Source organism: Bos javanicus, chromosome 5 (assembly GCF_032452875.1).
Source record: "Bos javanicus breed banteng chromosome 5, ARS-OSU_banteng_1.0, whole genome shotgun sequence".
Classification (NCBI taxonomy): Eukaryota; Metazoa; Chordata; class Mammalia; order Artiodactyla; family Bovidae; genus Bos; species Bos javanicus.
In genome coordinates, this window is record NC_083872.1 from 109,219,296 (window position 1) to 109,233,033 (window position 13,738).

Consider the following 13,738-nt stretch of genomic DNA (forward strand, 5'->3'; position numbering starts at 1 on the left):
CCAAAGGGGACCCGCTCGCTCTGAGCCTTCTGACCAAGACCCTTTCCCTTTCTGTCATCTTCTAATTTCCTTTCTTTTTTTTAAATCAATTTATTTTAATTGGAGGCTACTTTACATTGTAGTGGTTTTTGCCATACATTGACGTGAATCAGCCATGGGTGTACATGTGCTCCCCATCTCATTTCCTTTCCTCTCCTGCCCCATTCTTAGTTTTTCTTTCCACATACAACCCCCTGTGCGTGCGTGGTCTGTTGCTTCAGTCGTGTCCGACTCTGCGACCCTGTGGACTGTAGCCTGCCAGGCTCCACTGTCCATGGGGTTCTCCAGGCAGGAATACTGGAGTGGGTAGCCATTTCTTCCTCCAGGGGATCTTCCCGACCTAGAGATCAAACCCGCATCTCTTACGTCTCCTGCGTTGGCAGGTGGATGCCTTATCACTAGTGCCACCAAGGATGCCCTTCAATGCCCCTCCTTTGCCCTAAATCAGAGGACTGGACAGAAGGCAGCAGGCAGGGCAGAGCCCTGTTCGGCCACACGGCCAGCCCTCCAGTCAGCGGGTGATGCCCGTCCCCAGCAGCTGGCTCAGCCAGAGACCATCCACAGCGGAGGGACCTCAACTATTCCCTAAGCTCGTGGAGCAAGTGAGGGAGCCAATCTCTGGCCCCAAAGCACTGACCACGCCCCCAAAGCACTCACTCTCTCGTGTCACTTCCTGCTCCTGCTTATTCGTTTCCTTGAGTCTGTTTCTTCTCCACCCGTCAGGCTCACTGTGTCCATCTCTGTCTGTCTCTCTGTCTCTGTTTGTCTGTCTGCCCCACCCCACACCACCCACGTATGGGACTTTGTGTTGTTGTGAGTGCTCCTGACAAACTGACTTTGTTCGAGCTCCTCTTGTTGGTTGTCTGCTTGAATGACTGTTCCTCCCAAGGAAGATAAAACAATCCTGGTGATCTTGTAATCAGCACCGTGTAGTCTGAATTCTGCAGGTGCCAGCACACGCTGGGCAGGCAGGCTGCAGATGAACAGCAGCGCAGCTCCTGAGGCTCCAGCCGCTCCCTGAATGACTGCCAGCACAAACGGGGCTCCCCAGTTCAGCCCCCAGAGTCCTGCAGGGGACATGGATCTGATCCCTGGCCAGGAAACTAAGGTCCCACGTTCTGGGCAGCACAGGCAGAAAAAACAACAAAAAGTTATGCTTAAAAAAATAACATTAAAAAAACTAATATCCCAAAGGAAGAATGCTGAATGTTTAAGAAGTAAAATAAGTAGTTTTAATTCTGTCGTCGCCAAGGCTCATTGGGCTGGGCCAAGTCACCCAAGTGGGCCCTCTGAGTCAGCCCTTCTGGTCCCATGCAGGCTGGGGTTGACCAGAAGACTTCAAGCCTCTGCTCAGGGATGTTAGGAGTATGGGCAGTTCTGGTGGTTTTCAGGGTGCATCCCAGATGGAAGCAGTGGCCAGAGCCCCAGCCCTGAGTGTGTATGGAGACCTTGTGCCCCTCGCCCACAGAACCCCTGAAACACGGAGCTCCTAGGTGTTCATGCGGGGCACAGGCCCCTGACCAAGTGGAAGCTTCCTGCGTGCATGTGTGTGCATGTGTGTCTGTGTCTGCGTGTTCCGTCCCGGCCTGCTGGCCACGTCCTAGACACCCGCCCCCCTGCAGGCACATGGGTGGGCCTGGCAGCCAGGCCCCTCGGGGAGCAGGGACAGCTCTCGGCCGTGGTCCATAAGTGACCAGCGCGGCGTCCTCTCTCTTCCCTCCTCCTCCCGTCCCTCATCCTGGGTCCCCAGTCTGCAAAAAGGACACCTCCCAACTTGCTTTGGGAAAAAAGGAACTTGCTGAGAAATCTATCACCCGAGAAGAATTTTCAGCCTGCGAGCAAATGTCTGGTCGTGCACAATTCCGCCCTTCAGAAGCCCTATTGTACATTGTCCTTGTTTGTACCTTGAGAACAAAGCACAGGAGCAACGCTCTGACAGTGGAGGGCGGCCGTGGAGGTGGGGTGAAGGTGGAGTCGGCGGCTCTGGGGGCAGGACCGTACAGGGGCCAAAGGGCAGGGTGCCTCCCCGGGCGCAGCTCTGGGCTGCCGGGAATGCTCCCCTGCAGCCAGTCCCCTGCCCCCTAACGTGCCCGTGGTCAGGCCTGTGAGGACAGCTTCCCAGGCCATTAACACTAATGTCCTCAATTGTGTGCAGGGCTTTCAAATTTAAAAACCAGGTCCACACTTTATCTCATGCCTGTGGCCACAGTCCACACCCAGGGACCAGGAACCTCAGCTCGAAGGCTGGCCCTGCCACATGGCGGGTACCCAAACCTCGGTCCTCCCTGGAACCTGGAGGGTCACCACCCCAGGCTCCTTTGCTCAAATACCTGTGGGCAAAAGCCACCAGGGGCACAAGCAAGGCCTTTCAGCTTCAGCTGGCAGTGCTGGGTAAGCGTGTGCAGTGCCAGCCCCTGGAGGCTGTCTCAGGACACAGTGAATCCACCTTCAAAATCCAGAAGACCTCAGTGATAACGAGTGAATTAGTCAGTCTGCCACCAGAGATGGTTCTGGGCAGAACACCCAAGAGCCTGGCTGGGTGGCAGCTGGTGGTGGACATGCCCCGCGCCTGCCAGACCTGGGCCCCCGCACCTGGCCCTCCTGCCTTCTGCTGCCACTGGGTTGCTCCTGTGTCACCGAGACCTGGAACGCGGGCCTCTTCGTGGGAGACTCATTACAGCTTATCTCTGTCTGCCTTTCTTTAAAGCCAGCTGAACATACCCAATGCTCTCCCTTTATGGTAAGACCGAGCCTCCAGACCACGCTCTCAGCTTCTGTGACCCCCCTAACGTCCCCACTGCCTCCCCCAACCCCCAGCGTCTCGGAGCCCGGCCCCGATGCATGTCACCCACGTGTGTCTGCCATGCGCCTTGCCTGCCTGGTCTGCGAGCTGTCAGTGCTGTTGGTGTGATGTTTCATCTGTGAGCTTTCCTGTGGGTGGCAGTTCACTGTGACCTTGACCATCTGAAAAGCCACTGGGAGAGAATCAGACCAGAGGGCCAGTTCCTGTTAAACATCCTGAGGACCCTGCTTGTTGGCATCTCCAACCTTAGTCTGATGTGGGGTTTGCATGGGACTCAGGCCAGCGCCACGGCGAGGCCCCTGGGAGAGAGGAAGAAGAGGTAATGTAGTGGAGGTGGAGAGGCAGTGTGTCCCTCCTGATCACCAGCTCCTGGGAGCTCTGATCAAGGCCCCAGCGAGAGGTTACAGTGGGATCCTTAGCTATGAGGGGCCTTAGAACTGGGCCACACGCCCGCGTCCCTGCAGCAGGCCGTGTGGTTGGGGCCACTCCTGCTGTAGGAGTCTTTGGCTAAAGTGACAGAGCAGCCACTTCGAGTGACCTTGAAATCACCTTGGAACAGCTGTCTCCAAGAGGCTGCAGTGAGACTTTGTACGTGGAACAAGTGTGAGTTTGTAGAAGGACTGGAGTGTGGGTTGATTCCCCAAGCCCCGAAGTGAGCAGATGAGGCAAGACCCAGGGTGGCGTTCCCTGACAAAGCCCAGGCCCGTGGCTGGAAGGACTGACCCTGGGCGTCCTGCCCCTCGCCTGGTCAGTAGAGCATTGGGCGCCTGCAGTGTCGGGCGCCCAGGACCACTCAGGCTGCAAGCTCGAGTTTGGCTGTTTAACAAGTCAGATGTAGATGCCCCTGTGGCACCCAATTCCCAAACTCGCCACACAGCTGAGGTTCCGTGTGAGCTGGCGCTTTCTTCTTCCTCTCCTCCCGAGCATGGTGGGGCGGGGGGGGTGCCAACGGCCGAGTTACAAAGCCCTGAGCCTCCTCTCCATCCTCCTCTGGTGGACACAACCTCCTTTTAAGGAGAGAAAGTAGAATTTCAAGTAGGCACACAGATGATAGAATATGCAAAGAGGAAGGGCATCAAAGACTTCAAACCACACAGGCGGGTGGCTTCCCGTACTGGTAGGTGGGTGGCCTGCTGCCAGCTCCTCCCAGCCCTGGGCCTGCCTGGAGAGCAGCTTGGGTTCAGAAAGAAGGCTCGGTGAGCCTCTCCCGGGGCGGAGCAGGGTGTGCGGGTACGTGCAAAACCTGCCCCTCGGGGTGTCCTGTTGTGTTGGAGGTGAGAGAAGAGGCCCCTGGAACAGCCGCAGGATTAGATACGGGGACGTGAGGGCTGCTGTGCTGGGATTTTCATGGGTGTTGTCAGGCCAGATCTGACCTGGAGACGGTTAGAAGTAAAGCCAGAGGAGCTGGGAGTTGAGATGCAGTGGCCACACAGGGCCCAGCAACAACCCCGAGACACCTCCAAGCAGGAGGCCTGTGGCAGGAGCAGTAACAGGAAGCCCAAAGGTCCGTTCTCTCCTGGTGCCAAAGGGCTGGGGGCTGCACTAGCACTGGAGAGCCGGCCAGCTCCCGGGGCCAGCACCCCCAGCTCTCTGTCCCATGTGGGCGGGAGGGGGTCAGGGGTCTGTCTGTGCTGAGTGCCCTGAGGTCTGGAGGCAGACGGTGACACGGCAGCCGGTCTTGTCCCTAGACCTGGCCAGGCGCCTGCCGGCTCTGGCCCCTGCCCCCTCCAGGACACCCTGAGCAGGGCCCCTTGGTCCTCTCACACCCAGGCCGGACTCATCCAGGGCTCACTCTTGCTGCCCTGGCCCACCCAGCCCGTGCCCCCAACCCTTCCAGGTCTGCAGCCTGGAAACCAAGGCCTGAGGCAGGTGGAGGGCAGCAGGGGGGCAGCCAGGCCTGGTCCCAGCACCAACACCCCAGGCTGGCCCGCAGCCTGGGCGGGGGGGCCGTGGGAAAGAGATGACACCTAGAGTGCCGAGTCTGGGCAGCCAGGGAGCAAGACTCCTCCGTGGGCAGCCCACCCGCCTACCAGGACCCCGAGCCGTGCCGGGCAGGAGGGAGGCCGGGGTCCCTGGAGTGGTTCTCAGCCTAGATCTCAAAGCAGATGGAATTCCTACAGAATCACCTGTTCCCCCTACCCCCACAAGTAGGTGGGGAAGATTAGGGGTGCTGGGGAAGACGATCGGGGCCAGGGCACTGCTGGGCGCTGCCAAGGCCAGGAGTTGGCCTGCCCACCCCTGGGCGCCTGAGAGTCTAGTGCAGCCCACCACCCCGCTCGCCTCTACCCCCACCCCGGGCCGTGCCGAGCAGCCTCGCCCGCCCACCCGCCTGGTAACTGCTGTGTTAACGGCCCCAGAACGCGGAAGAGAACTCTCGCATCTCCATCACCTTCTTCCGCCTCTTCCGGGTCATGCGTCTGGTCAAGCTGCTGAGCCGCGGGGAGGGCATCCGGACACTGCTGTGGACCTTCATCAAGTCCTTCCAGGTAGCCAGCCCTGCCAACCCCCTCAGCTCCCCCCGGACGGTGCTCCCAGCTTAGGCGTCGTCAGCATTGGGCAGTCACCCCCTCCCAGAGGCGGTCCAGCAGGGTCTGCTCTTCACACCTGCTTATAGACTTCGCCAGACACCCCAGGACCTGGTGTCCCCAAGGGGGCTCAGCGCTGCCAACTGCAGGGTTGATCTCTGCTCCCAAGAGTCACTTCCTCCTAAAAGTGGGATAGCTGGCCCTGGCCCTGCCCTCTCTAACGGGTCTTGTACACGTCTGAGGTTGGAAGAAGCACAGCTGTTAGATCCCCGAACTTCCTGAAGACACTGGCATAGGGACCCCTGTACCTGAAACGCCAGACTGTGGGCTTCTTGAGACAGAGATCCCCAGTATGGAGGGGCCCAGGGACAGGCTCAGGGTGGGTCCTGACCTGAACGTGTAGGACTGAAGTTGCAGCCAGAGGAAAAGGCTGGGCTGTCAGGGCACTCCACTCCACCCACCAGGACAGGTGCCTCCCCACCCCCTCCCAGCCATCTGCTCCTGGGGTCTGAGTGGTCTCAGTGGGGATCAGGCCTGGGCGTACCCCAGAGTCCCATAGCCACGGTTGACTACAGGCCTCACAAACTCACCCACCGCTGACAGTTCCTGGGCTGGGAAGGGGGCCGAGGAGCAAGCCTGAAGGGGGACGGACACCCCATGGGCCTGAGGCACCACCTGGAGGTGTGCGGGCTTCGTCCATGCCCTGCGAGCCTAAGGCCTCCCCAGGAGGAGGCAGGGACACTGAGCAAGTAAAATGCAGGGACCAGCCACAGGCCAGTGCTGCCTGAGCATTTTGTGGGCTTTAAGTCAGCCAGACCCCCAAATCCCTGAGGTCACCACTCTTCCTCCCCTTTCTCAGGTAAGGACACTGAGGCTCAGGGAAGTTAAGCCCGCCCAGCACCTACAGCTGCGCTGATGGAAGCAGGCTTGGGCCAGGATCTCGCTCTTGTTGAGGGCCTCTTGGTCCTGCCTTTGCTCCACCTGGGGAACAGCTTACAGCTGTGGGGCGACTGGTGGGCACCCCCCGGCCCTCCGGCTGCATGAGGACAGGCGGGCAGCAGGAGAGTGTTGTGCTCACTCTAGATTGTTTCTGCCAAGGGGGCATCATGCTGTCTCGAGCTCAGCACCCAGTTTTCTGGGTCCCCCACCAGAGATCTCAGGTGCCTGAAACCAAGGGAAGGGGAAGGGTCAACACCAGGCTCAGGCTTCCCTCAGTGCCCAGAACGTCTGTCTGACTCCTGGAAGTGCCCCCTGAGCCTGGCAGCAGCTGGTGGCTCCAGAGATGCTGCCGCAGGGAGGGGTCCCACCACCAGCCTCACGCATGCATGTCCCGCAGGCCCTACCCTATGTGGCCCTCCTGATCGTGATGCTGTTTTTCATCTACGCCGTGATCGGGATGCAGGTAGGACGGACTCCTGGCCCCCAGCCCACTTCCCCTGACTCCCCCCTTCTGGGGTCAGAAAGATCACCAGAGTGGAACTCCTCCCCCCACCCCCATGCTGTCCCATAGGTGCACAGCTCAGAGACCCTCTCTCCCCATGGCCCCCCGCCCAGATTCCGCTTCTATAGAGAAAAACTCCCCCAAGTTACACAATGATTTGTTAATTATTCCTCAATGAAGTTTTCTTTTAAAGAGAAAATGTCAAGAATCTGCAGCCAAAAGAGAGGAAGGCCAGTGAGCCTTGCCCCTGTAAGACAGAGTTGCAGTCTCTGCCTCCACCAGCTCTCCCAGGGCCCCTCCCAAGGGCTGGGGGTGGGGCTGGACAAGGCAGCAGGTGCCTGCCCCAACAAGGCCCTCTGAACTTTGTTCAGCTTATGAGCCAGTCTGTCCAGGGTCAGCTGTGACCCCTAAAAAGACCGTTGGGTGCTGGGTGGAAACCAGGACCCCTGTGTCCACAGCTCGCTGAGCCCATCCTCTCCCCTGCCAGGTGTTTGGCAAAATTGCCCTGAATGACACGACAGAGATCAACAGGAACAACAACTTCCAGACCTTCCCCCAGGCCGTGCTGCTCCTCTTCAGGTGGGTTTTCTGACAGCCAAGGCCCGATGCAGCCAAATAAATAAATATTTAAAAAAGGAAGACAACCTCTTTCATGTACAGATAATGTTCTGGTCTGGACAGCCTGCCATAACAAATGCCACAGATGGATGGAGAGGCGCAAACAGCAGGTGTTTTTTCCTCACATTTCTGGAGGCTGGAAGTTCAAGATCAAGGTTACCAATGATTCTCGTCCTGGTGGGAGCCTCTTCCTGGGCTGCAGACGGTGTCCGGATCCCTGTGTCCCCGCTCCGTGGAGAGAGAGGAGAGCACGTCTCTTTCCTGTTCTTATAAAGATGCTGCTCTCATCACACACCCCCAGCCCCACAACCTGTTCTAAACCTAAGTGCCTGCCAGCAGTGTCACACTGATGTTTGGGGCTGCAACATGTGAATTCTGTGGGGACACAAACATTCCATCCATATCAGGCAGTAGCTAATCCATAGATATAATAGATGAGCTCATACACCATCACTGTCTCAACATAATACTACAAGTTTTATCCCATGCAGTAAGACGAGAAAAGTAAACCAAAGGGTAAGAATTTGAGAAGAAACAAAATTAAATGCCAAAGAAATGGATTGCCGAAGACAACGAGAAACAATCCAACTTAAAAATGAGCAGAGAAGTTGAGTATTGCTCCAAAGAAGATACGTGAATGACCAATGAGCACATGAAAAATGTTCAGCATCACGAATCATCAGAGATATGCAAATTAAAACCACAGTGAGACACCACCCCACCCCATCGGGATGGCTACTGTGAGAACACGAGTCCTGCTGAGGGGGTGGAGATACTGGAACATCTGTGTAATACTAGTGAGAATGTAAAATGACAACAGCTACTGTGGAGGAACAGTATGACGGTTCCTCAAAATATCAAAAATAGATGTAAAATTCCGTATGACCCAGCAATTCCACGTGTGAATATATACTAATATGTAGAAGAATCAAAAATGGTATCAAAGAGATACCTGCACCCTTATCTTCATGGCAGCAGCATTCACAACAGCTACAGCATGTCAGCAACTGTAGGTCCTTCAAGAGAAGAATGGATGAACACAATGTGGTTACAACACAGTGGAACGTGATTCAGCCTTAGAAAGGAAGGAAGTTCTGACTCCTGCTTTGACACAGACAAACCTTGAGGCCATGATGTTCAGTGAAACAAGTCATAAAAGGCCAGGTTTCCTGTACGATTCCACTTACGGGAGGTTGTTGTTCACTCGCTCAGTCACGTTGGATTCTTTGCGACCCTATGGACTGCAGCATGCCAGGCTTCCCTGCCCTTCACCATCTCCCAGAGCTTGCTAAAACTCCTATCCCTTGAGTTGGTGACGGCATCCAACCATCTCATCCTCTGCTCTCCCCTTCTGCTCCTGCCTTCAATCTTTCCCAGCATCAGGGTCTTTTCCAGTGAGTCAGTTCTTCACATCAGGTGGCCAAAGTATTGCAGTTTCAGCTTCAGCAGCAGTCTTTCCAATGAATATTCAGGACTGATTTCCTTTAGGATTGACTGGTTTGATCTCCTTGCTATCCAAGGGACTCTCAAGAGTCTTCTCCAACACCAAAGTTCAAAAGCATCACTTATTCGGCACTAAGCCTTCTTTATGGTCCAGCTCTCACATCCATACATGACCACTGGAAAAACCGTAGCAGCTTTGACTGTATGGACTTTTGTTGGCAAAGTAATGTCTCTGCTTTTTAATATGCTGTCTAGGTTTGTCATAGCTATTCTTCCAAGGAGCAAGCATCTTTTAATTTCATGGCTGCAGTCACCATCTGCAGTGATTTTGGAGCTGAAGAAAATAAAATCTTGTCACTGCTTCCAATTTTCCCCTTCTATTTGTCATGAAGTGATGGGACCAGATGCCATGATCTTAGTTTTTTCAATGTTGAGTTTTAAACCAGCTTTTTCTTGCTCCTCTTTTACCTTCATTAAGAGGCTCTTTAGTTCCTCTTGGCTTTCTGTCGTTAGAGTGATATCACCTGCATATCTGAGGTTGTTGATGTTTCTCCCGGAAATCTTGATTCCAGCTTGTGATTCATCCAGCCTGGCATTTCACATGATGTACTCTGCATATAAGTTAAATAAGCAGGATGACAATATACACACTTGACATACTCCTTTCCCAGTTTGGAACCAGTCCATTGTTCCATGTCTGGTTCCAACTCTTGCTTCTTGCCCTGCATACAGGTTTCTCAGGAGGCAGGTAAGGTGGTCTGGTATTCCCATCTGTTTAAGAATTTTCCAGTTTGTTTTGATCCACACAGTCAAAGGCTTTAGCATAGTCAGTGAAGCAGAAGTAGATATTTTCTGGAATTCCCTTGCTTTTTCACTTTCTCCCAGCGCAACCAATAATAAGTAAAAAATTATTTTTAATTTGGTTACCTGAACAGAAGAAGATAAAACATATTTCTATCTCCTATGGAACCCCCAAATTTCATAGTAAGAGTTATTATGAAATTATTATGAAAAGCAAAATTTTGGACCTTTTAGAACATACAGAAGGATATTTTTACAACCAGAATTTTTCAAACATGATGTATTCAAAAATACAGCAGGATTTTTCAGACATGATGCAAAAAAGCACAAAACTACGGAAAAATTACAATTTGACCACACTGAAATTTAAAACTTCTATTCTTTATAATACACCATCAGTGGAGCTGGGAACGAGCCACAGAATGGAAGACATTAGTTGCGAGGTGTGTAACTGACAGAGGATTCATATAAAGAATGTATGAAGATGCCGCAAATGAACAGGAAGACAGCCCAGGAGGCAGACGGCAAACACCTGCCGTTCAGCAGATGAAATAAAGTTTCTCATCATTTTAAAACCAAATTAAAACAGCAGTACATTATTATTTCACACCCATCACATGAACGATATTTTTTAAAATTCACTAATACCAAGAGTTGACATGTCTAAACTCAGAAACAAAATAGAAGAAGAATGGAGTGGCGGGGGGGGCGGGGGGAGTGGACGGATGGGGGAGGGGCTAGTAAAAGGGCTCAAACTCTCAGCCGTCAGATGAGTGAGGTCTGAGGTCTAACCTGTAAAATGGTAACTGCAGTTGATGACACGGATCGTATCACTGAAACTTGCTAAGACAGTAGAACTTAAATGTTCTCACCAAAAATAGAGGATAAACCTGTGAGGGGATGGGTGTGTTATCAGGTGGGAGGAGCCCTTTCTGACGGGCACACACATCAGATTGTTGTGGTCTACACTCCAGCTCACAGTCTCGCTTGTCAGTCATGCCCCAGTGGAGCTGAGGAAAGAGCTGGCACACTTGTAGAGCAGTGGTGTCTCTCCTGCCTGATGCCAGAGCCTGAATCGGATGGACACTTGGAGAACAAGCAGGGTCAAGCACAGGGAGGACCCACCTGCTGTCCACTGGCCAGTCCACCTGGAAGCCGGCTTCCCCGAAGGCCCTGCGCAGTGGCTGCAGGCTCCCTGGTGACAGCGTAGAAAGGAAAAGCCTTATCAGGCGGTGGGCTGTAATGGAATATAGAGCACCCGCTACAGAACGAACCAGAACTAAAATGTAACCAAATGGCTAAATCTCAACACTTAACAGGGATTGTAGAAAGAGGGACTTTGCAGAAAAGATGCAATCTGTTACCTTTGCCATAAAACTTTCAGGCATGGAGACAGTGTTGTATGTGTATATTCTGTGGATATGCCAGCGCTGGAGGCCTGAGGAGGCCCAGACCCAATTCAGTGGTTCCCCCAGGAGGACGGCTGTGTGAGCCGCTCTGGGCGTGGTCTCTCACAGGTGCGCCACTGGGGAGGCCTGGCAGGACATCATGCTGGCCTGCATGCCTGGCAAGAAGTGCGCCCCCGAGTCAGAGCCGGGCAACAGCACAGAGGGGGAGACGCCCTGTGGCAGCAGCTTCGCCGTCTTCTACTTCATCAGCTTCTACATGCTCTGCGCCTTCCTGGTAAGCCGGATGGGGCCAGCAGCCTTGCATGCTGGGCGTGCAGTCCAGGCCGGGCTAGAAAGCCTGTGTCCCTGGAACGGTCCAACAAGCTGGGAGGGGCAGGAGCTGGGCCGGGTGAGCTCAGCCACCCCCTTCTCGTCTGTTCTTGGCTCCTACCTTCATCCCCAAGGGCAGGATACCGCTTCAGCATCTCTGGAACTTTGAAGAGGAGCGAAGGAAGGGTGGTGAACAGTCTCCCCTGTCCTTGGCAGCCCCGCCTTGGCAGCTGAGTGTGAGGGAAACTGCCAGCCCACAGTGGGGTTCATGCCGCATAACTGAGGGGACCTGGTCAGGCCCTCAGTCAAGAGAGCCAAGTCCTGGGGGCCAGCGTTCCCATGGTGCCACATGGCTGGCCTTCAGGAGTGCCGGCCTCCGAGCACGTGGCCCTGACAGCCACGCATGCAGGAAGGGCCACTGAGGCAGCTCTCCGTGCCCATCCTCTGCAGATCATCAACCTCTTCGTAGCCGTCATCATGGACAACTTTGACTATCTGACGAGGGACTGGTCCATCCTGGGTCCCCACCACCTGGACGAATTTAAGAGAATTTGGGCAGAGTATGACCCTGAAGCCAAGTGAGTGCCCAGAGGGAAACCCCAGCCCCCAACCTGAGAGGGGGTTGAGTGACCACATGTAGGAAAGAGGGTCGAGACGGGTTAGCACTGGGCAGACCCACTGCAAATCCTGACCTTCACAGGACGCCAGGGTCAAGGGTCAAGGGCCAGCAATAGGAGGCCTTAGACTGAGTCAAGAGCATGTCTGTTATTTTCCATTGAACAGGCAGGTGGTCATGGTGTTGGAGCAACCAGTATGTACTTGAGTCAGGACGTCTGGGCCAGGCAGGGCCTGGCTGTATCCCTGCCATAGGTCCATCAGTCCAGGCATCATGTTTGGTTGACTCTCAGGAAAGTGTGAGATGGTCAGATGGTTAATTGATGGAACAGCAGTAAATTACTGAGAATTTCATTGCCTGCTAAAATCCCTTCCACCTTTCATTGCCTACTGAAATATAGCACTGATGGAAAATTGCTCCTTAGAAATCTAAACATGTAGATTGGTTTTTGAGTTTTACCACCCAGTTCTACAGCTCGGCACCAGTTTGATCGCTAGGGTCCAGCTGTGGAGAGTTCCTCCCACGGGAGACCCCACCCTTGGGCACAGGAGTCCTGGACTGCTGGCCTAGACCTTCTCCCTGACCTTCCCTCCTCTCCTGCCTCTTCCAGGGGACGCATCAAACACCTGGATGTGGTGACCCTGCTCCGACGGATTCAGCCCCCCCTGGGTTTTGGGAAGCTGTGCCCTCACCGCGTGGCTTGCAAAGTAAGAGATGGACTGGGCTCATGGGAGACACAGCGTTGGGGGCGAGACACCTCCGGGTACCCCGGGCAGGCCAGTGCGCCTCTGCGGGGATGAGGGTAGTCTTCATGAGCCTAAGGAAAGGACTGAGCCCAAACAGGCACCGGGGCTCCTTCCTGCAGCATATACATCCTCAGACAGTGAAGGAACCACGGAGTGACATGCACACATGTTTTGAGGCTCCCCCCACCCTACTCCCACATCCTCCTGCCTTGGAGGTGCCTCAGGGGTTCCACAGGCGGGTCCTTCGAGAACCAGCAGCTGTGTTGACTGCTGCGCCCCCTCCCCAGCGCCTGGTCTCCATGAACATGCCCCTGAACAGCGACGGGACTGTCATGTTCAATGCCACGCTGTTTGCCCTGGTCCGTACGGCTCTGAGGATCAAGACGGAAGGTAAGGTCATGGGGGTGTCTGGGAGCCCTAGTGGACTAGCCAGAGCCGAGCTCTGCGCCTGCGGGGCCCCAGGGCCACCCGCCCTTGGGGTGTCAGAGCTGCAGCCCAGCGTGATCCTCCCCCGCCGCCCTGCCCCAGGGACATCAGCGGGACCAGGACTGCTCAGGCAGCCTTTGTTCCTTGAGTGGCCTCCTGACTTGTAACTTTTAGAGATTCTCCCAGTGACCCCTCGGGTGAAGATCAGATGCCAGGAGGTGAGCACTTCTTGAAGCGGGCCAAGCCCTTGCACCGTGGGGCTTTACCGGCTGCAGCTGGATCTCAGATGTCCAGCTTTCTTTGCAAAGTAAACCCTTGTGTCATCAGGAAGGGGTCACAGTGGATGTGACCATGGTCCAGGCCAGCACAGGCCCACCCACATACAGGTGCACAGCCAGCCGGCAGGTGGGGTCAGAGCCCCCTGCGCTTGTTCAGGCCATGCCACTTGGAGGCAGGGACTGTCTTCTGGTTTGTACTGCAGCAGCCCATGGCCAGGAGCAGCTGGGCTGTGCTGACCCACCGTCTTCGTGGGCGATTGGTGTCAGAACTGCTCTGGGAGGGC

The 13,738-nt window shown here is 55.0% G+C and overlaps 1 protein-coding gene across 15 annotated transcripts in view; it reads left to right on the top strand.

The window, feature by feature from the left end:
* CACNA1C (calcium voltage-gated channel subunit alpha1 C) overlaps positions 1–13,738 on the top strand; it is a 459,914-nt gene that overhangs the window by 433,161 nt on the left and 13,015 nt on the right. For 11 of the 15 annotated variants that reach the window (XM_061418379.1, XM_061418380.1, XM_061418378.1 and 8 more), the window contains 8 exons: positions 2,747–2,779; positions 5,200–5,328; positions 6,704–6,769; positions 7,296–7,387; positions 11,188–11,353; positions 11,839–11,966; positions 12,615–12,711; positions 13,038–13,140. In XM_061418379.1, the coding sequence (XP_061274363.1) occupies positions 2,747–2,779; positions 5,200–5,328; positions 6,704–6,769; positions 7,296–7,387; positions 11,188–11,353; positions 11,839–11,966; positions 12,615–12,711; positions 13,038–13,140 (814 nt within the window). The remainder of the gene's footprint in view (positions 1–2,746; positions 2,780–5,199; positions 5,329–6,703; positions 6,770–7,295; positions 7,388–11,187; positions 11,354–11,838; positions 11,967–12,614; positions 12,712–13,037; positions 13,141–13,738) is intronic. The other 4 variants (XM_061418384.1, XM_061418385.1, XM_061418386.1 and 1 more) reach the window with 1 other exon arrangement.